At 38.4% G+C, this 23,089-nt stretch overlaps 2 protein-coding genes and 1 long non-coding RNA gene across 6 annotated transcripts in view; 1 reads left to right on the plus strand and 2 right to left on the minus strand.

The window, feature by feature from the left end:
* The window catches only part of LOC126922580 (uncharacterized), a 39,353-nt gene extending 25,948 nt beyond the window's left edge, over positions 1-13,405 (plus strand). For both annotated transcript variants that reach the window (XM_050735324.1, XM_050735322.1), the window contains exons 3-6: positions 8,978-9,234; positions 10,363-10,426; positions 10,972-11,220; positions 11,614-13,405. In XM_050735324.1, the coding sequence (XP_050591281.1) occupies positions 8,978-9,234; positions 10,363-10,426; positions 10,972-11,220; positions 11,614-11,970 (927 nt within the window). In that variant the 3' untranslated portion in view covers positions 11,971-13,405. The remainder of the gene's footprint in view (positions 1-8,977; positions 9,235-10,362; positions 10,427-10,971; positions 11,221-11,613) is intronic.
* LOC126922650 (uncharacterized) lies at positions 1,897-6,029 on the minus strand. The gene is made up of 2 exons (XR_007712880.1): positions 4,739-6,029; positions 1,897-4,616 (listed from the first exon to the last, which is right to left on the minus strand). It is a non-coding gene; the product is annotated as an uncharacterized LOC126922650 (long non-coding RNA).
* Positions 13,406-13,845: 440 nt separating the features above from the next.
* Positions 13,846-23,089, minus strand: part of LOC126922561 (voltage-dependent L-type calcium channel subunit beta-2) — a 31,280-nt gene continuing 22,036 nt past the window's right edge. For 2 of the 3 annotated variants that reach the window (XM_050735262.1, XM_050735263.1), the window contains one exon: positions 18,667-21,790. In XM_050735262.1, the coding sequence (XP_050591219.1) occupies positions 21,594-21,790 (197 nt within the window). In that variant the 3' untranslated portion in view covers positions 18,667-21,593. Of the gene's footprint in view, positions 21,791-23,089 lie in introns of all 3 variants that reach the window. The other variant, XM_050735265.1, reaches the window with a different exon arrangement.

Raw genomic sequence — 23,089 nt, forward strand, 5'->3', positions numbered from 1 at the left:
GACGTTACTTGCTGATTTTAGATACCTACCAATTGCTTGAAATAATGATAAGTTGTAGTCTTTTATGTCAGTTTACAAAAATTTTCTTTATATAACTTAAAATTTACAATTGCGTAGTCTGAAGACAAGGAGCTTTTTAAACTACAGCGTAATTTCACAATGTTTGACAATTACTCCTCTACTTCTAATCACTAATAATAATAATAGACATTTACGCAAATTCGTGTTTCTTTTAATACAATTTAAAAAATACTACCTAAATAGGAAATCGTTTTACCCACGAGTAGTATACTTTCGATAATTTGTATATTATGTATATTCTGTGTATTTCTCTACCATGAAATTTCACATAAATGCATAAAAATCCAGAGTCTATTAATAATTATCTTCTGCTATTTCCATTAATTATTAAATGCAGCAGAAAATTGGCGCAAAAGTAAAATTTTCAACGGAATATACAATCGAGCACTCTCTCTCCGGGTTTCTAGGTCCCACGTGTATACCTCACTGCTCCTTTCGGGATCGTCTCGAGTGATCCAGGTTGATCTCGTCCCTGGATTCGATGAGAAATCGCGGGCTTCTCGTTTCCTGCGGATTCTTACTTTCGCGCTGCCACTTTCCCGCCGCTGAACAATGCGCTACGAAAGCCTGGGAAGTCTAATTGTTGCCGAATGAAGCACACTTCGCACGCTCGATGGAAATTCGTATCCATTGGAGGCGGCTGAAGCCAGCGAGGAGAATTGCCACTATTCGTGGCTCCTTTTGTTGGTCGAATCGTCGCACGACCCGGTTTACATAACTTCGCTCGATGTGTAACGGGAAAAAAATCGCGGATTGGGTAATACAGCTTCCTTCGTTCACCTATCTCGTTTGCAGGAAATCGTTATCGAAATCTCCTTGATGTTCTCTTAATTAACTTCGTTAATCAATCCTCCAGTCTCTGACTGAGATTGGGTTCAATGATTTCTCACTTACGTATGATTGAAATTCTGATTGTTTAAATGTTTCCTGATTATCACTTGACTAGTGAATTGAAAGATTGATACCAGAAAGCAATAACGAGAAAAACGATATTGGATGTGATCAATTTTTTGTTGACAATAATTTTGAATCTTCTGGTAGCAAAAGCGTCAGTTTTCGTTTGCAAATTGGTCTTTCATTTATATGTGATTTATTCTTCAGTTGCTTAAATTTTCTCTTGCTTAAATTTTAAATTGAATTTAGGAACTAGTTATATTGGAGAATTAATAAGAGGATTAATAGAGGATTAATAGAGAGATAATAGAGGATTAATAAGAGAATTAATAGATTACAGATTTCTGTTGCAGTATATACTATACTATTATACTTCTTATAATTTTACTAGTTTAGTTGTAATTCGAGACATTTGCTTCAGCAATATTCCTTGCTTTGAGACCAAACTTGTTACGCAAGGGAATTCGTTAGCATTTTTAACTTGTGATTTCTAAAATTCCATTGGTATTAATTCAAAATTTTTTTAAATGTTACTAATAACGTTAGTCCAATTATGTATGAAGACTCTAATTATTGAATTGAAACGAGCAAGTAACGATAATATATAATATGGTCAATTTTTTACTGACAACCATTATGAATATTAATGACACCAGTGTTAAAGTATCTACTAATTATATGGTTTTTGTTTGAGTTTTCTGCTAATTCTATTAGAATTGACCTTACTAATTTCCCATTTACGATGTGATTTATTCTTTGGTCACTCAAACGTTCTCTGACTTTGACCTGGCTCGCGACTCGAAAAATCGATACGAGCAACTAATAACGGGGAACACGATATTGGAGGTGATCAATTTTTCGCTGACAGCGGTTACGTACGTTGACGACATCGGTAGGAAAGGCATCTGTCTTCTTTATATACGATCATATAACAGGTCGTATTGTACCTGGTCAGCGAACCTTTTGTCGTTTATGAAACGTGGCAGCAACAGGATCGCGGCTATTTTTATTACAACTGTACGATATTTGTCTCTATTAGGTATCCTTGTCACAATCTACCTTCAACTCACAGGGAACAAGATCTCTGCAGCAATATCAACTGCACGAGTTCCAATGAAATCACTTTCTATCGAGAATCTTGCTTCTGACCCAATGAAATTGCTTCGAACGAAGCTGCGCGACCTTGATTTCCTTAGAAGGCGAGGCAACCGTGCAGAACAATTGTTTCACAGCTTGGAGGAGCGAAAAGATGAGGTGGAGGACACGAATTACTGCCATTCAGGGTCGAGTTTTTGTTCTAAGCGTCGCCAGATCCTCCACCTTCGTTTTTCTCTCTTTCTTTTTTTTGGCCGGAAATCAGAGAGTAGGGACACGTGCTCGAACAGCAACAGCACCTGAAAACCCTGTAGAGAGGAACATGGCAGCTGAGAATCGAAAAGCACGTGCCAGCAAGGAAAGGGGCAAAGACAGACCGTCGTTCAGGATTCAATGGACTTCTGGAATAAGGAATTTATTATGAGAGGTCCTACCTGGGACTGGCTGATACTGCCACCATTCAAACCGAGGTCATGCACCACGTGTACGTGAGCTCGCATGAAAATTAATGAACAGACGTCGAAGTACGTCGTGACGAAACCAAGGGGAGAATTCAGGAGTCTCTGTGCGAATTGTTAGCGTATTGTCTTCGCCATATCTCGCGTTTCCTCGTGCCATCTGCTGTATACTGTGTACGTACATGAACGAAAACCCTAATCGATATTTTAGTTTGAGTTTCATTCTCCGATTATCGTACTTTCTAATAATAATTCTACATCACATAATTCTTCTAAATAATTCTAAATAATTATAATATTGCTCGGTAATTCCCAATAATTATTAATAATCCTTTTTTATCTTCAACCTCCGATTGTCTTACCTTCTAACAATAATGCTTCGTCATTCTAAATAATTCCAATAGTTTTCAAAAATTCTAGTAGTAATACATGATTTGTAGGTATCAATTACTGCCCCAAAAATTTTTTTGAAGTAAAAAGATCCGCGAAAAAATAGACGGAAGGCGTAATAATGTGTATTACTCTAATAAAACTGACGCAAAGACATGACGTCAAATAAGTAAAAAGATTAGAGAGGGGGTCAGAAAATGAATATCGCTACCAGTTGTGTGGTTCCATTGACGTGGGACACTCGACACGAAGAAATTCTACACGATCTTCGAGCCAACACCACACGATTTTGTTCGCGCTCTAATTATAAAGCGCGCCACTTCTCATAATCCCTTGCCATTTCCGGATTCCGAAAGATCAGCCGCTCAGCTCTCTTTGACCTGAATGGGGCCAGATTGCGAAAGGAGAAGTCTCACTTTTTCAGAGAAATTTCCATGCTTGCGAAACACGATCTCTCGTTCGTTCTCCCTAATTTCAGCTCCTTAGTTTCGTTCATCAATATATTACCAAGTGTCAGCCTCTATTAAAGCTCACACGCGTAATCTCGTGGAAAATATAATTTTAGGTTTTAGCGATGTTAATTATGTAAGCACAGGAATCTGTTAGCTGATTAGAAAAGCAGCAAGGCCGTTCAATAGCATTTCCGTTGAAAGGTGTCGTTTACCTTGCTTAGAAACGGGGATACGTGATATAACGGGTGTCACGCTCGCGAGAGTGGGTTTGCTGTTCTACTTCAGCCATTGATAACGATAAATTCGCGATACCGCGTCTATTTTTAGTACATTGACGAATCAGCCACTTTTATCTACGCAGAAATTTGCCATGGAAATTTACGGGTGACTGTTCTGCTAGAAAAAGATCAAAATGGAAGGGAGACTTAGGTTGACTTTCATTTTCTGGCGATTGATATTTGAGTTTGCTGGTTGAAAACTCATAAGTGTATCGAAAGTGCATTCTTCGAAGCACGACCGAGGTTTATGAAGGGCTTGATGAATTCCTGTTAAGAAAAGGCCCTTCGTTATAACGCACCCTGTAAGCAGATGGTGTTATCCATTCCACTCTGGTGCTCTTCCTCAATTTCTCTTCCCCCGAATTTTTTTACGTTTCATGCTCGATACGCCAGATTACTCGCTGGATTTTCATTTAGCGCGGGGTGGACTTCCTCTTCGTCGAATTCCTGCCTGTTAACTTCCCCATTAGGACGATTCGTTTGCATGAAGCATGTTTTTTTGGCTTCCCGGAGGGAAACTGTTAATTCCTCCAGTTTCACCGTCTCCTTTTATTCTTCGTTATTCGATTACCAAGTAAATTTAATTATGCAAAAGACTCGAATCTAATTGCGAGAGTTACTTGAATCGGACAGCTCAAATTTTTGTTCATTTTGGTACTTGGATCATTTATCACTCGAATGCTACGAACTTTCATCATTATTTTGCAATTCAGAAATCTAGAAATTCAGAGGGTGCATAAATGTATGACGAGAAATGTACAGGATTTACATTTACTTATTTGTATATTATACTTCCATGTTCTTTCACAACCTACTTTTTAACTCGCATAACTAACATCGATCCATGAGCACCTTTTTCCTTTTCTAATACAAAGAATTATTTTATAATTATATCTATTATAATAAGACGCTTACAAGACACATTTTAAAGTTTCCATTTACGATCATATCTCTACCTTATCATAGCCCTAAAAGCAAAAATAAATTATTCTATCGCTTGTAACACGTTCCATCTTACATTCTTTTTTATTGAAAAAAGTAATTCTTTACTCCTTCAAACCTCGACCAGATTATTATTCATATCACTTACGTTGGAAGTGGTTCCATACATATGTAGATAGGGATTGTTCTAACGACAGGATACTTTTAACGCACTCGAACTCCTAAGCAGGAATATCCTGACGTGTATTTTGGTTCGTATAGCCGGCTGGAAGTTATTGATGTTTCTGTGACAGGGTGGCTTCTTTTTTGAACTAGTTCCTGACGAGCGACAGACCCTCCCTTTGACACTTGTATGCGGTCGCCTACACGCTTTTTCTTATCTTCCATATTATTTTCTCTTTCATTAGCCGCCGCCAACGAAGAAAACACACGCTCTGTCGATCGAATGCAGTTCCTCTTTAGACTACAGCAGTCATTGGTAACTTGGATTCGATAGGAACGCGCTACTTCGCTCGCATCGTTATATAAACACGACCGATAACATGATCGACTTGTTGTGCGACAAAAATGTTTTATTAGAGCTGCCTGTTTTATCTTATAAACATGAAAACTATAAAGTGTGAATTATTCATTCGTATCATTTGCAATTCATTAACTGCCAACTGTTTTTTAAAAATTGTTTAATGTTATATAGGTTTCAGGTCATTGTTAATAAATAGGCGAAAAATATTGATGTAAAAAATTTCATTATTTGGAGGTTACTATCGATAGTAGAAAATTGCTAGAAATTTATTTCTGTGATCTCCATATGACGACCGTGACAGCTAATATCTTAAAAAACTACTCAATGATTCGCTGACTCATATAGTAGTAATTATTTAGTAATAAAAGTCATAATGGTAATAGTACAGGAAACTTGGTATTTCCGTTGAGTGTGTAAATTAATTCTGTCTTTATAAACACGATTAAAGTTTTATCAGTAAATATTAAAAACGAACAAATCGTAAGTCTTGTCAAGATATATAAACGCATCTGTCGTATCTTTAAAACATAAGGAAATAAATTTACAACATGAGGAAATCTGAATGTAAAACAGAAACTTAACTGGAATTAATTTCCACATTTAATGAAACATCTTGTACAATGATCCAAATGGAGAAAAGTAGAAAGTTCCGAGAAGACAGCTTCTGAAAATGGAATTTGGAGTCGTCGAACAAGAAGCGACCTTCGTGGCCACGTTCAAGGAGCAGAAAAAGTCGACTAAGGATCGACACTTCGGTGCTCGAGCACTCGCGGATTCCGCGTAAACCGCATAAACGTTCGCCCGTAAGCGTATTGGAATTTCTGCGATGAATCAGAAATCTCGCAACGTGTCTACGTCGCGACAGTCTTTTCTCTCCTCTTCTCCTCTTCAGAAATTACATATACGGTAGCACGGAGAAGACGTTAGAAATTCTAACAGTCCACAAGCGTTTTCTAACGCGACGTTGTGTTTACAAGAACGGCGTATATATATTACTGCTTTGTTAGGGCTCGTTAGAACGGAACACGCCAACTCACTATCGATTCCCGGTCGTCGTAAAACACCACCGGGAATTCCACGATGGAGGCGTGCTACGACCCCGCTGTTTGTTTAGTTGGAACGCAAATACGACCACGAACCTGGCGTTACGTTCTCTACAAACGATTTGAAATATCGGAAGTATCGAAAATATTCTGTTCCTGAGATAAGAACCATTTTTTAGGCTGAATTTAGCGTGCAGAATATTTCATGTTACAATTTCACAAAATCGACTGATATTTTCATAATTTCATCGGTATATTTATTACAGTATTAAAGTAGATTATACTCGTCTTCAAACAGTTCTAGTTTCTTGCGAAATTCTATGCACATGCATTTAGTGATTCTTTAAGAATTCCAAGAGATACGATGAATATTACTATGAACATTTCTGTGAATTAAACTCAGTGACCATATGTGAGTGTGTCATTTTTCTCGGAAGAATATCTAATTATCATGTTCCTGGCTTTAATATATTCATCACTGAAGATTTTAGCACAAGTATAGATATTTGCATCGATTTTTACTTCCCTTTAGAATTTTCCTTCTAACTAATTTATTCAACTATCCTTTTACTTTAGACTCTTTGTGCTCTTCAATATCGTATATTACAATTAATCAACTAACGAAGATAAAATTATATAAACGACAAGGCTAAATATATCAATCATATTTACACAAGATAATTACGCTTTACTGTACAAATATGTACACCAATTATCTAGAATCTAGAATTATCCAGGGATACGGACCAGCCAATCGATGTTTGAACAAGCGTGTAGTAATTGATATGGGACACCCCTAAATTTGTCCAAACACGTTCACATATAATGTCCATTCAATTTATCCCAGGAATCGAATAGCCAAACAAGCCGTAGACATAAAAGGGTCATATTGCGTTACAAAACGATACGCGGTGAAAGGATAATCTCCGCATTCTCTTCGAAACGTGCTCGTCGAATATAGCCGTAGCTTAGCGAAAATCTGAACGAGTTCAATCGAGGTATCACGAACGTCATACTCCGTTAGTTCCATGATTTCGCTTGGTACATTCGGAGAAAATTATTGTGCGCTGACACGTAGCCCGTGATTCGAGCGGTGGCAAGTTTTGTACCGCGCGCGATTCGCCGCATTTGGCACAGATCGTTACAGTTGGAAATAAAGCGTGGCTTGCGGTCATAAAATCTGCCTACACGTGTTTTCCAAACGCTGAGTGGTACTTGCAAACGTGTGGGCCAAGTCTTCGGCTAGTAACATCTGGCTTATTGACAGATTGGAGTTCGAACGTTTATAATTAGCTACTTGCTTCGACCGTGGCTCGTATTAATGAGCTTAATCTCTCGAACTTAATAAGCGATAAATGTATGCATTTGACGTTGGCAAAATTAATTCTGATTTTTGTGGTCTTTTTCACTAAAATATCAGCGGAATATGTTTCTAATATTAACCTTCGGTCAGAGGCTAGACCATTATCACCAACGTCGATTGCTTTATTTCACAGCGATAAAGCGAAGAGTCAAGTGAAAAGGCTTTTTATCCGCACGTGATAATTAAATTTACTTAAGAAATAAAATTGTTAATATAGTTTGATAAAATAACAATACTTAAATGTAAGATAGAAAGCGATAATAAACTTGAGATATCTGCATGAGTCAAGATTGCAACCTTCGCTGTTTGCGGGTTTGATAATTGATAGAAACAGGAACAACATTTTTTTTTTATCCCTGAAATATTTAGTTATTCTATAATGAAAGTTATATGCTGTTTGAACATTGCTTATTTTTGTAAAATTTAATTTTATCGTACGAATTTCAGTCATGGACATCTTGATTCTGTCCGTGTGGGGTTAACATCAATTTTCGCACCCCATGTATTTAATGTTATAGGCTACCGCTGTGTAAACGGGGCTTAATCCTGACATACGAATACACACAAGTATGACTTTTAACCATCTGCGAACGGGGTGATCTGGTGTCTGGTTTATTTTCGGTGCACACATCCCCTCGTAGCTGGCGTATCTGAAGGGTTGATAGCGTTTTATGTAGCACGCGTGGCCAACGTCTGTCTCCGAGTTAATTATGGACTAATTGTCAAGGTTCTTGTCTCGCGCATCGAGACTTTACCATTTTTTTCATAGTTCCTCCTGCGACAACAGGACGTCGTCTTCCTCCACGCTTTTTCTTTCTGCGTTGCAAACTCCTTCTAGGGAACCACGTATTCTTTCTTAGAACAACCCTCTCTCTAAATTTTAAGCTAGTGCTATTAAGAAACTTTTAAAATAATATTTCAATTCAATCAAAACATTGCGCAAAAGGGTAACTTCTGGATATGTGAGACATTCAGAGAGGATATTAACCCCAGAGAAAGAAAGAAGAGGAGAAAATAAGGATGAGAATGAAAGGAAAGAGAAGAAAGAAATAGATTATCATGAGATTGTGACATTAGAAATTGCAATGGGAATAGTGTACCTTTGCTTCCGTGGATTCCAAGGATCAAACAAAAATGAATATTCATCCTAATACTTGTCCAAGATTTTAATTAATCTACTCAAGTTTTAATTAATCTAGTTGATTGTGAATATCGTATCGATTAATTGTACAGAGATCACAGTTGAACTATCAGATTCTCTTATTCTCAATTCTCTTATATAAGAATCTCTGACCAGACAACTCTAACATTAAACCAATCTATTTTTAAACGAACCCCATGACCTAACGATTGAATTTTTCCATCCCAAACATTCCTAAATCTGCTTACGGTTTTTCAAACTTTCCAAAACTTTTACCAAAATACATGCATACTAAGGATCTTCGATTTTTCTTGCAGACAACCATAAAGGTGTACGCCAACTGCCTGCGACCAGACATCGAGTACAAGACCCTGTGCATCTCTTACGAAACGACTTGTCGTGAGATCGTCCAGAACTTATTGAACAAGTATCGCATGAGGCACCGTGATCCCAAGCTGTACTACCTCACCATGGAGGTCACCGTACGAAGACCCAACGTGAGGACTGTTCTTCCTTTGGACGAGGATGCAAGGCCTGCCGTCTTACAATCGTGTCATCCTCGTGGCGATTCCAGGTACGATTCCGGTCATCCTTTCTCCATCTACTCTTTTAAACTTACCTTCCCCTCGGTTTCGGTCGGCTACGTGACGTAATTTCAGGGCTCGCGACCGACCGTAAACACGACTTCTTGTGGGTCGATGAGCACGAGCCAACGACGAGCAACGTCCTTTCGAGAGAGATTCCCTTTGTTCTGGCTTCTTCGAGTCGTCTGGCTCGACCGCGCGAGACGTGCCTTTATTTATGCTAACGAGTTGGGGGAATAAGTTGGAGGATCGTGGCTTCGTCGTTTCGCTTAGATTTTTAATCGAAATGGTAGCAGCGTTATAAATACAGTGATCCGTTGTTTAGCTTCTGTGATATGGACTTTTATAAGGTGATGAAAAAGTTACGATGGTGTACTTACTGAACTGGAAAAATGCCTCCATAAAATGTATTACAAATCGATGTAATCTTCAACTTTCTTTTTAGAAAAGGCAATACGTCCATAGGGGAAGCTAAGTGATTGCAAGTAGACCACGGATGTCTACGTGTTTATGGAAAATTTAAATGTGCAAAAATGTACAAAATTTATACAATACGCAGAAATAGGATACATAGTATTCAAAGTGAAATCCTCGTTACAATATTTAAAAAATGAAAGAAATTACTACTTGAATTTCTTCAGTTGTTCACAAATGCAGCAATTCGTAGAAATATAAATTTGCATAAACATCTGCAATCTACATCTGAATTGGTATAATTTAAACACATGGTCGGTATAGCAAGGAATACATATTTCGTATTATGCAAGGATCCATTATATTTCAGTTCTCGTTTTAACGTGAAATGGAAATTTATGTATTCCTAAAGACGAAGTAAGGTGTTGAGATACTTAAATTTCGGGAAAGGTCTGTGAACAGAAGGCAGGAACGTTTAGGTTTTAAGTGTCGAAGCTTTGTGTCGCGCGTTAGGAAGAAGGCTGGAAGTCAACAGTGTTTTCATGGTAGTTCGAAACTTCCGGCAAAGATATACGTAGACAGACAGTGTTTGACTGGAAGTTTCGGGTCCCGTGTTTTTACGTAAAAGTAGCGTTCGTCGATTCTCTTTGAACTCGCCGACCCCTACGATATCCATGAAATTCACGGATGTTTTCTTGTTGCAGATTCTCGTTACAAACACGCCGTGGTGGACTTGTCAAAATATACGACAGCGCGCTCATGTCCGGAGTAAGTTACGCACACTTCAGAACCGTTTTACATGTTTCCCCGTAATTTAATTTGCTATTTTGTTCTATTCCACCTTATTTTACTTTACTCTATTTTACAACGTTTAGAAATCCGACTAGTCTATTACCTTTACCCACTTTCCATATTCTTCTCTATTCTGTTCTGCTGCGTTGTACTCCATTTTAATTTACTGCATTTCATCGTACAGTATCCAGAATAATTAGAGGGTGATTTTTACTGTACCAATTGAGAGATTAAACTTGACAGTTTGACTTTGATAGAGACTTTGACTTTAAGGCAAATATTTACAAAAAAAGAGTAGAAACACAAGAAGTGAATGTAAAAATCAAAGTGACACAGAAAATGGTCCCTTAATTATTATGTAAAGTGCGGTATATATTATTCTCTGCTCTCACTTATTGTAATTTTCTTTCTTCTAATGTATCGTGTTCTGTCTTATTCTATATTTTATTCTGTGAAATTGTACGTGCTACCTTACCGATATTTTTACAAGTAATTTATCAAGAATATTTTATCGTTTACAGTCAAAGTACAAGAGTCTACTAGTCTCAGAACAGACTACCGTGGACGAACTGATCCAGATGTTATTGAGCTGCTACAGTTCTAAAGAACGCGTCGAACAATTCTCTCTATACGAGGTCTGCGAAGGCGAAGAGTACCAAAGGAAGTTGCATCCTGACGACTCACCCCTTAAAGTCACGCAACGATGGGCAAGCGCCGATCGTCATCTTCGCATAAGACGCAACCCTGACTACAATCCTCACAGAAGAAAAGTACATAAACCAGTTATTAACTACCTTTAAATTCCCTTAATTAAACCACAATTACCTGAAAAGCTTTCTAAATATTTTTATTGAACACTCGGAATACGTATTTGAAAAGCTTCCTCAATATTATTCTACTCAGCAAGTTAAAAAATTAATTATCAGGAGGCAAACTAGTCGATTTCTAATTTCTCCGCAAAAGTCGATTTCTAAGAAACCAAACGATCATTGTACGTGTTCTCACGTTAAGAACAAAGGAATTCCTAATCTTGGATATTCTCCAAGACTGCCGATTGTAATTGCGCGTACGAACGCATCTCGCTGCGTCAACCAACATAATCGGCGTCATTCATTAGAACATAATAGAAAGTCAAATTCGTTACACAATCGTCCTGTTCGCAGAGCATGTGGGCGTCGGACTCGAGCATCAGCATGGCGATGTCAAGACTGAACCTCCACAGTACCCATCAGGTCCATTACAACCCAGGAAACGACAACAACAATCATTTGCAGTTGTATCAGCATAAAGATACCAGTTCGATCAACAATAATAGCATCCATAAGATCGACCAACATCATCTGTCCTTGGGCTCGCTGAATCAGCAACCAAGAATCGTGGTGCCCCACGCGACACAACTACCGCAGTTGCAACTGCCTCGAATGCAACAATTGCCTCAGAGCGTTCCATCAACGCCAATCTCATCGAAACACATCACAGCGTCCTCGTACGCGGACTACGAAAATTATTTGTTCATATAAACGTCGTATAATTAATTGTAATTTGTTGATAGAGTTGATTCATAAATGCTATACAATGTGAAAGTGAAAAATGGAGTTGTAGCTGCATGAAATGTGCTGATAATTGGCTGCAGCTTTTTCTCAATCGTGTTAAGCAGTATTTGAAGCAAGAAGTTGAATAACGACGAGAGCTAAAATGTGGCGAGATTGTTCAAGTAGAGCCTAGTTTTCTTTGAAAATTAGAATTTGAGGGAAGATTTTGGTGGAAGATTAATTTGCAGGAATGTAGTTCTTCAGATTTGAGATTATTTGTGAATGGTAATGGATTATGAAGGAATAGAAAGTAAATGGTAAAAAGGAGCACGGATTAGTGTCCCGGCTATATCACGTCGATCAGACGGAACAAAGAGAATTACGATTATAGTCAATAGCGAGAACAATTGTACCAAAGGTAGACGTACGAAACGTTAGGTAAATAGTATATTCAGCCGTATATTGTGTAAATGTCTTGCGATAGAGAGATATGCTAATGGACAAAGTCGGAGTGTAATAACATGTAAGCCTTTGGGACTTATCTGAACGTCGTCGTTAAAGTATTGAATTAAATGTTTCACAATTTTATGATGTATTAAGAGGAGATAAATAATCGAGGGGAATATTAATATTTTTACAGGCAACTTCTATAGAATTTGTATAAGAATTTAAAAATGGTACAAAATAGTCCCGCGGGTTTCACACCATCGTGTATTTATATGTTAGAAATTACGGTTTACCCAAGAAGATCGAGGAATGTAACAGTTATTTATTTATAACATTCGTGTATGCGTTTAAGAGAGCGAGCCTGGGAATTTTAAGTTATTTTAGCAGGATCCCGCGCTGTAAATTTCATCGTGCAATACGATCAAACGGGATTCGAGTGTAAATATTTTGAATAAACGACGAGGTACTCGGATAGCTTTGGTAATTAGCCCTAGTAGCCAGTCGCGATTGTAAATGTTACAAAAATGAACGAGTTTATCTGGTTTAATTTTCACAGAGCTTGCATTTAAAGAAACATACTATCAATATTATAGATTCTTTTTATAAATCGTTCGTTGTAAATAGGCAATTCTATCTTCTATCTTTTCTATTCTTTTCATCGCGTTTCGTTAAGGTTGCATCGATTGCCAAAGAGTCGCCACGATATAAAACTGAAAACCGCGTAGATTTAATCACGTGCGACAAAACAAGCAAAGCCTATTTCTTTTTCGCCGCTTATGCGTGTTGCAAATGTGAAATCGTTGCGTCGAAATTACGCAAATAGATGGCGAGTTCCGCGCGATTTACCAGCTTAACTTGTAACGAGTACAATGAACCTTGTATTATCCCAAGCGACACGATAGAATGTAAATATTCATTTTGTAACGTCGTTTATAATTCATCGAAGAAAAAAAATTTCGTCTCACGTGTCTACAAATTTTAATCGATTTTCATTCCCCTATAATCTTCGTGTTTCCTTACGACTAATAAAATAATACAATAAGATGATAATTAGTTGGCTGTGTGTTATGCACTTATAAGGAATTTAAAAACACAAGTTGGAACAACTCACATAGTACAGAAGATAATATAAAATATCCAAAGTGCAGTACAATTTATTTACGTATAGCATTTAATTCGTATTTTTTATGTCTCGATCTCGCTTTTATTTCAAAGAAAAATGTTCAAGAAATTTTGAAGTGTAATTTTATTAAATTTAAGAAATTTTCTACAGATAGAAAATAATCTAGAAGATACGAGGGGGTTAGTAGGTAAAGTAAATTTATTCTTAGTAGTATTTATAAAAGGATAAATTTGCATAATTGTCCGCGGTCTAATATGCAATTAGGTTGAACGTAGAGATAATAACACGTTGCATTGTGTGATGATAAAAATTTTATTTACAAATGCGACAAATGTAGGAATTTTGGTTACCAGTGACGTATCGGAGAGGAACGAGCGTAACGGTTGATCGATTATCGATCGCTATACTTTCAGGATTTTCCTAATAATAGTTAACGCCTTTATCCTTCCCCCGAAATCGTCGCTATATAATTTTCTTCGGTATCTTCCTAAACGCGTTCTTTCGTCGACGGTACGTCGTTCTCTCCGTGAAATCACTGATAGAGGAGAGATTCACTGAGATGTAACAATAATAAACTTTACATTAAATACGATTAGAATCTAGCTATTTTTTTTCTTTTTTTTTTTAAGGACTATGCGGAGTGTTACAGTAATAGAAATATTTATTTTCCAAGGAGAAGGGGTTCGTCTTGCGGGATACTTTCTGGAAAAATCGAGGGTGGGCCGTGTCGAAGGGGAACGGGGATGATGGAGGGACAAATAGGGGGAAGGGAAATATATTTTTTTTTTCATTTGAAGTTTCAAAGGATAACATCACAGCATTGACATATCAACATCGAAACGATCAAAGCATCGCGCTCCTCGAGACTCGTCGGCGACGAAATTAATCGTCGTTCAAGTCGATCGATCGTGTGTTTCCTATCTACTCCTTCCGATTATTAATTTCGAAGTTTCTTCTGCCGAAGTTGAATCGATTAGAGGTAAGAATTTTGTTAACCGTCGAGGAACTCTCGAAGGGCGCGCTGCCACGGCCGTAACACTTTTCATTTTTGCTATAGAACAATTTACAACATCTCGTTTAATTAATCACCTCAATTCCGTCTCCGAAGAACCGCAGCTCGCGCACACTGAACCGCAAATTCTCTCGTTCTCCTCTTTTCCTCCTTTCTTTTTCTTTTTTTCTTTTTTTTTTTTGTTATTCATCCGTTTCTTCCTCTCTCTCGATCTCGTTCACACAAACGCATACAAACATACACTTGCTCCAATTTCTCCTCTCGTCCATTAAACTCGACGCGATTAGACGAACCTTTTAATTCGTTTAACAGCAAAGTCATCGATTATCCATTTTCAATGAATATCCTCTTTCTTCTCGTTACTCGCACGCTGATTCCTCCGCGACAACAACGAAATAAAATTCGCCCGAGGAAAACGAATTAGATCGCTCTCTTATCTCAACTTTCTTCCTTCCTTTCTGCAGTTTTATTTTCTTCTTTTTTTACATTCTTTCTCCCTTCCTTTCTTCCTTGCTTTCGTTCGCTTGTCCGCTATCGAAATCAGTCGCACGAGGGAATAATAGACAATATACACAGGGAAAAAACTTTGATCCAACGAACCAGCCGCAAAAGAAAATAAGTGACCGAGAACGTGAATGCGCGGCGTTTGTTCCTTAGCGATAGGAGACACAACGTGCACACACGCACCACGTGAGGCAGACACGCGTGAAAGCACGTCGAAATTGAACACGTTAGAATTCACGTACACAGGCGACAGGACTTCGTCCTCGGAGCGACGCCGGTTGATTCGAATCGACGATCGTATTTAATTATACGGGACGGCGTGAACAAGAAGCAGCTTTTAGCAGTTGCCATTTTTTATCGTAATCGTATCGACCGGGCTTACGTCGTAATATCTTCAACGATCAACTATCAATTTCGCTAAAGATAAAAGAAGAAGACAATTGCGAAAATATTGATTAGTTTGTCAAGGCTGACCGCGAGACGAAGAATATTTTCAGCCGCGTTTTAGTTCTTTTGTTTTTAAAAATATTCGGACTGCATGCAATCGACTCTGTCTCTACTACAAACTGACCTAATTCTAAAACGTTTCTAAAACGCGTATGATCGACGGTGAACAGCGAACGTCTTGCGCTTCGTTTTTCTGTTTTGCTATGGTACTGTTGCCATTTTAGATTACGTGTAATAATCGAATACAGAAAGCGGCAGCGGGAAGCCGATAGAACGTGTCAACGTTCCCATTCTGTTCGCGCAGAAACGTATTTCCGTTGATGCGTTTGCCGCGGTTTATTACATGCATAATCGGAGACAAAATCACGATCATCGAGTCAAACCGACAATGGCGTCCATAGTGATCCTAGCACTACTTTTCTTTTATTCTTCGTCTCCCATTTCCTCTCTTCTGCCTCTCTGTGTACACACAGATATATACTTTCGAAACCACGCTGTACGCAATGTGTCCAATAATATTTCATTGCGAAAGCCTTAAGGCTCTTTACAAGGACAGGCGTTTCGCCATATATGTCCCTAAAGCAAACATAACACCGAGGCACGGTCCACATCTACGAAGAATTTGCTAAAAATTGTTCAAAAGGAGAACAAATTTTTTCACAGAATATGAGTCATACGAAACGATTATCTTTCGTTCGATGCTTTGTTCTTATAGTGCCTTATTCTCTTATTTTTTTTTTCTTTTTTTTTTGGACCTTCCAACCATTCGTGTAATTGGGGTTGCATTCTTCGAGGAGTGCGTCGATCGATCGCACAAAATCGCCCGCCGTGACGTCGGCAAAAGCAGTCTAGATTTTAAGAACACGTTCACGTGCACATGATGCAAACCAACACAACGATTCACTCCTAATTAATTTAAACTCGCGCCCTAATTTTTTTAAATACATCGAACGAATTGTACTTACGCCCTCTCGACTCTCGCAACTATTGAAGAAAGGCTTACCCTCTATCTCTCCCGCATCCAGTCTTCCCTCTCTCGTCTTTCTCTCGTTTCTTCCTAAACAGCTTAAACATCGATATTTAAACGCTCGTTAATATGTTCTCGTTAAGTCTTTCAGAAGAAAATTCGATTGCATTGCCGATTGGACTTTCAGCTTTCCTGCATGACATCGCGATTTCCAGTGAATTGTATCATTTCTTTTTTGTCTTTCGAACTTTTCTTTTTTCACCTTTTTTTTTTTAATACTTTTTTATTTGGCTCGCTCGTGATGGGAGATATTTTCTTTGTTCTCTTTTGTCTTCGCTAGAACAGAATGTGTGTCGATTTTTGTAGGCATCGAACGAACATGTCGCGTGCGAGTTTTAATCCTAGATCGTTTTACTGAGAAACACTACAGAGATTTCCTTTGTCTTTTTTTTGTTTTTTTTCTTTTTACGTAGATCCGAATTGACGTCGATCGAAAGCTACAAGTTACGTTTCATACAATTTTTTTTCTCTCGTTTTGCATTTAATTTAGCGCGCTAATGCACGTGTTACAGATTCGAACACTAGTCTTCGATATATCGAAAGAAAGAACGGACTGGAAGCCGCTAAAATCCTAAACCGAAATCGTTAATGATTACAAAACCGACGGATCTCGCGTCAGTTAACTACTAGGGATCGTACCGTAAGAAATATTAAGGGCTTCTTTGAAATTCGTGTATCGTGTGTGTGTGTGTGTGTGTGTGTGTGTTTGTGGTATGTATGTGGCCACGTGAGACGCCATAATTCGTATCAGGTCTGCATGACGTGGGTTTCTATCGCTGCCTATCGAGCGAAAGATTTTTACAAAATATTATAAAAAATTCTCATTTGCCTAAGGATGTGGGCTAGATATTGTTACACATCCTCTATCAATCGCGTCATTGACGTCTAGAAAAAATTGTATACAATAGCTACGATTTAAAATCGAGTCGCCTATGCGTCGCGGCGCTATTCGTAGTTAAATCGCAGAAACAGAGAAACTTGTTAAAATAATCGAGCAAACGTGATATAAGAACGTTACCCTAGTACAAACGGCTTCTGTTCGACACGAGGAAACAAAGTTCAAAAGAAACTCTAGCTACTAGCGAGCATTCGTTTCCAAATTGCACCCGAATCGCGTCGTGAAGAAACCGAAACGCACGCTCCTTCTCGCATTGAATTTTGACTGAAACTCGCCCACATCGAAGTAGAAGCGTGAGTATCTTTAAATAGACATCACCAGTGATAGTGTTTTGCAAATATATTTTACCTAGTATTTACAAACGTTGGCTACAAAAAACATTTTACAGTTAGCGACCAATAGAATTCTCGCGAAACTCGAAAACGTGAAAAATCGTGAAACGTGAAACTCGAACATTCCATAGTTTGCCTTGAATTCGAAACAAACTATCTTCTTACATTTGTCGTAGATTTTTCAGCATCTTCGCTCGATTTATAAAAATCTTCCAGTCGAAAGATAAAATATGGAATTTTCGACAAGCGAAATTATTACGGCGCGAGGCGCCAATAAAATTCGTTAAACAGCGTAGCGAGCGAAGATTTAGGTCGAATGCTGATCTTCACACGATCGTCTACTTAATTCTTAAGGCGTCTCTAAAGTTCATCCTGAGAGCGTTCCACGAAGACTTTCGCTTCGATACTCGCTCGATCCATCGGTGACGCCACTAAAATTCAATAAACGGCATTGCACGAAGATTTTTGTAATCTTCAACAACTATATAATCTTCCAGCGCCAATTTAATATGGCGAACAAACAACGAGCTTGATAAGAATTTGAAACACTTTCGATAAGACGACGACGCTGGCAGAGATACATATATTGACAAGAAATTGCGATCCACGCTCAAGTTTTGAGATTCAAAGGACCGTGCGCCAAATCCTTATATTTAATTTATTTTTAAAGGAAAATATGCCAGCGATCGGCCGTGGAAAATGCGAAAACTGCGTGAAAACGATAAGAAAACCTCGCTAAATTCACACAGCAACGTCATACACAAGCGCATATCGAACGTAATCGTTCCGGGAAAGAAACGCTTCGTTTCGCTAGTCTAATGATGCACAAGTGATCGTTTTAAGTAAAATTCCTTAAATTAATTTAGAAAAATTCATTATCTTATGTTTCGTACATTTTCTTTTTTTTCTTTTTTTTTCTTTTTTTTTTTGCCCTTTTGATATTATTTAATTATACTGGCCGTGCGCAAGGCTATTTCTGCAAAGAATGGCGAGCTCGAGATTTGTTCGTTCTACTTAAGAAACAACGTTGATGCGTGCATCATAAAAAGAAATCAATATACACGAACGACCAAAACTCGATTAGCATTATCGGTTGTCACGATTACATTCGTGCAACTGGTATGCAATCAAGTGAGTTTGTATATGTTTCTGTATGTGTGCGTGTATGTGTACGAGTATGTCTGTGTATGTGTGTGTGTATATGTATTGCATCAATTACTCCATAAATATTTTTCGTATTTTAGTTGCAGCAAGTTCGTAGTGCGTCAAAAGCGTTGATCACGAGGACCGAAAGTGTTTGTAGATCCGTAAAAACAATGAGAAACGTTGACAAATATCCAGCATTACCATGATCCTCGCTGCAGCTGACGACGCTGCATTCACGACAAAATCGAAACGGAAAGGACTTGTTTTTAAAGGCTTCTTACAATATTTACACGATATCTATTGATTCTATGGTATAGTATCATCTTTCTTGTTTCACTCTCTATCTACTTTCATTCTATTCCTTTCATTTTCTCCCATTCATTCTTGCTCTCATACTCACATTTTGCATCGATCGGAATTTTGTCGAGTGACAAAGGTAAAAGTGTTCACTGCGTACATACGTATACAATATATTTATATATATATATATATATATAATATTATTATTTATATATGTATACTATATACACAAAATGTGTTTCACTGTGTGTTCTCGTGTGCGTGTGCCCGTGTATGCCTGTCTGTGCATGTGTAACACGTGTGTGTATGTGTGTGTGTATGTGTATGTGTATTCACATTTCACCAAATAGACTCTAATAAAACGTATAAACACGTGAGCCTAGCGCGGCGATCATCAACGCGCCATCGTATCGATAATCGAAAACTTTTAATCGCGTACGACAATAATGATTGATTATCTCTGATCCCAACCCATCGCCACGCAACGTTAATTCGTTTCATTATTTTATTTTTGTCGAGTTCCTTCCATACTCGATCGTAATATAGTGAAATTCTGTTCGAACCTCGTGACGAATACGCGAAATTTCTAAAATTTCTAGAATTAAGAATTTAATCATGCGATCGATCCTAAGGTAAATCGATTAGAGATCATTTTCCTCGTTTCTTCTCTCATATCTCTAAATCGAAGCAACTATCGCTGTTTCTGTCGGCCGAATTGAAAAAATTCTACGCGAAATTCATATCGAAGTTTCTCATTTCATTTTCCTATGATTTCTCCTTTTTGTTCGTTTCTCACGATTTTATTTTATACTCCCTTCTTTCTTTGTTTTTCTTTTTTTCGTTCAATTAGCTCCGGACGATCGTCTACCTAATTTCGAGCGAAAATCTCGTGGCGTTTAATGAAGACTCGATGCCGATTCACGAGTTCCCCTAGCTGGCTGATAAATCATCGATCTGAAAAATCTGATGTTTCTCGTGGGGTTGGGTAATAGGGGCCCGGGAGGAGTCAGCGCAAAGATTAAGGCCCCAGGGCTCTTTTTCTCTTCTTTCCTTTCTCTCTTATTCTCATGCTCTCCCTTCTCTCTCACTCTTTCTCATTCTTAAAAGTGTGTTTCTCTTTAGCTTTGTTCACGTGACTGTTCTCATGTCAATACTCATCTCGTTGAGCTGGCTCCGCGAATGGGGGATTTATCCTGTGCGTACCTCATCGACAAGGACATTCGATTATTCGTTTCAATCCGCCCATCGTTACGCGGAATTCCTGTTGGAAAAAATGCTCGTGAAAATTTTTCGCTGCCGCCAACACGCTCCATCTCTCTCTCACTCGCACACTTTTTCTCTCTCACACGCTCTCCATTTACGCGAACGAACTTTGTAATTGATTTGATAAAATTTCTGTAAAACGGAGGAGGGTTGGGGGATGGGAACAGAACAAAGCCATTTACTCGATAGTTTCATGACAACAACAATTGGTTTCACTAGAATGGGTCTTTCTACTTGTACGATATCTATCGAATGGTCAAGAAAACGATCGTTACGAAATCAACAAGGCTCCTTTAATCGAGAGTACGATTACGAAAATAGAATCTACAATGTCTGTCACCATGGACACGTTACTCTTTTACGACAAATTACGCCATGTTTACTTTGGAACCAATCAAATGAAAAAATAATGCACTAGCTCGCTAACTTTTGCTTCCATCATAACGAAAATAGTCGCAAACGGAAGAAAGTGTATACCTCGTAGGATGAAACATTCGTGTATCATAGACAAGCGTGCACGCGTACCATCTCAACAATCCAACAAATAAAAATCAAAGCGATTTACCTGAGATTCAAAATCTCAGCTCTACGAAAGAACAACACTTTGCATAATCAACGTTTCTACTCTCTGTTACAGCGTAAAGTATCGTGCACGCTTCCTCGGTAACGAGAATCATTGGCATAATACGATGCAATGTATCTATAATAGAAGTTCTACATCGAGATCCGGCACCAATAAACGGACAGAATGAAGAAAATGAAAATGATTCTGCATGAAAACACGCTGAGTTCCATGCGTTACGTACGATGCCGTATACTAAAGGCTAGAAATATCGTAACGAAAGGCGATTTCTATGTAAATTATGGGACAGCTCGAACAACAAGGGTCTAACTATTAAACAGTAAATCGAACAAAATGAACCATCTTACGGGTAGCGACAGGAAAGAAACCCCACTAACAGACCAGAGCGCAAATATTTTTTGTTTTCTTCGCTACGGTAGCGTTAAGCACGTTCGTACGTTCAGTAGCGTACCAGGTGGCGACCCCACTAAAGAGCAGTGGTGCGCAGGTGGGGACAGCGCTGTAGCGACAGGCCCCGGGGCCCCAGCTCCTAAATGGCGTTCAATGCGCGCGGATCTTGCTGCTGGCGACGCCTCGACGCGCTCCCGTAATCGACGCCACTGACGTACGATTCCTCCTCGTTGCCGTAGTCGTGTTCACTACGATCGCCCCGATCACGATCCATCCTCTCCAGCCTCGACTTTCGAGTTCCCTCGCTCATGTGTCCGCCGCTGTACGATCCTGATCCTAGATTTTTTGGTAAAATTCAATGTTACAGTTGTTAATATTAGTGGGTTTCAGGGAGCCTGAATTTCTGTAACTTGGCCATGATACCCCTTACGTGAATCTATAGAATTTAAGGTGTTACAGAAATTAGGCGCGATTTTGGGGCAAAATTTGAAAGGAAGCGAATTTTGAATATCGTTGTTTCCTGCTCAAATTTTTCATAGTGGAACATTGATAGGATTGGAGCTTGATTCTAAGAAATAGAATTATTTATTACACGAGTTGTACAGAATTGATCGATTCCATAAATTGAATTGTAGAGAATTAATTTTAATCTCTTCTCAAATTTAATTCTGAAGATATTCCGTATTCCTTTCGAATTTTTGTTATTACTCAAGCTCGACGAACTAAACTCATAATTCGATTTAACTTATAATTCTCATAGTTGATGTTACAGTATTAAAACATCGAGCTTGGCAATCGAAATTCACGGGGTGTCACTCAAAAAACTAGATTACAGAAGAGGTTGTTACTTCGACGTTAAGCTGGACGGTGAGGAACCGGTAAATCCACCTACATGTCACACCTAAAACAACACCGCAACGACACACCATACACAGTGCATGCAAGCTAGTTATGCAAAAAAAAGAACAGGGCGCGTACAAAAAAGACAGAGAAAAACGAGAGGGGCAAAAAAAGACACGGTTTTGCAAAGACTCCGACGTTCGAGCTATCGTTGCGCTGGAGCGCAGACATCGAGAAATAAACGAGTCCTTGAAATTCGACGCAAGTCCTCCTCCACGGACTTGCTTCGACTAGAAGGAAAAAAAAACTATGCTTTTCATTGAAAGTGGAATTCGCGTTCGTTCAGAAAAAAAGGAAAAAAAAGAACGAGGGAAGAGCACAAAAACAAAGCGAATATCCCAAAAGAAGGATTTCGAAGATCTTCCGAGAGACCGCGCTCTGAAATTCCTCTTGAAACAAGTCGTGTTACGTGTAACATTATTCCATCGAAAAATCTGTGATCCTCTCGATTCCCATGATCAAGTCTCGTTAATTGATTACGCTTCGTTAGGCTATTCTATATCAACCTATTCTATGTGAGAAGGGTTGGTGGAAGGGCTTGCGAGACAACCAAAAACAAAAGGGGAGATAAAACGAACAAATAGTACAGAACTGTAAAAAAAAAGAGATTGATTAAGAATTGAAACGAGAACGTAAGGAGAATCACTTCCACAAAACAGAACAGAACAGAAATCTTTGTCGACGGATGAATCGAATGATAAAAATAATATAAAATAAAAGAGAATAGACGAATGA

Source organism: Bombus affinis, chromosome 12 (genome assembly GCF_024516045.1).
Source record: "Bombus affinis isolate iyBomAffi1 chromosome 12, iyBomAffi1.2, whole genome shotgun sequence".
NCBI classification, from domain to species: domain Eukaryota; kingdom Metazoa; phylum Arthropoda; class Insecta; order Hymenoptera; family Apidae; genus Bombus; species Bombus affinis.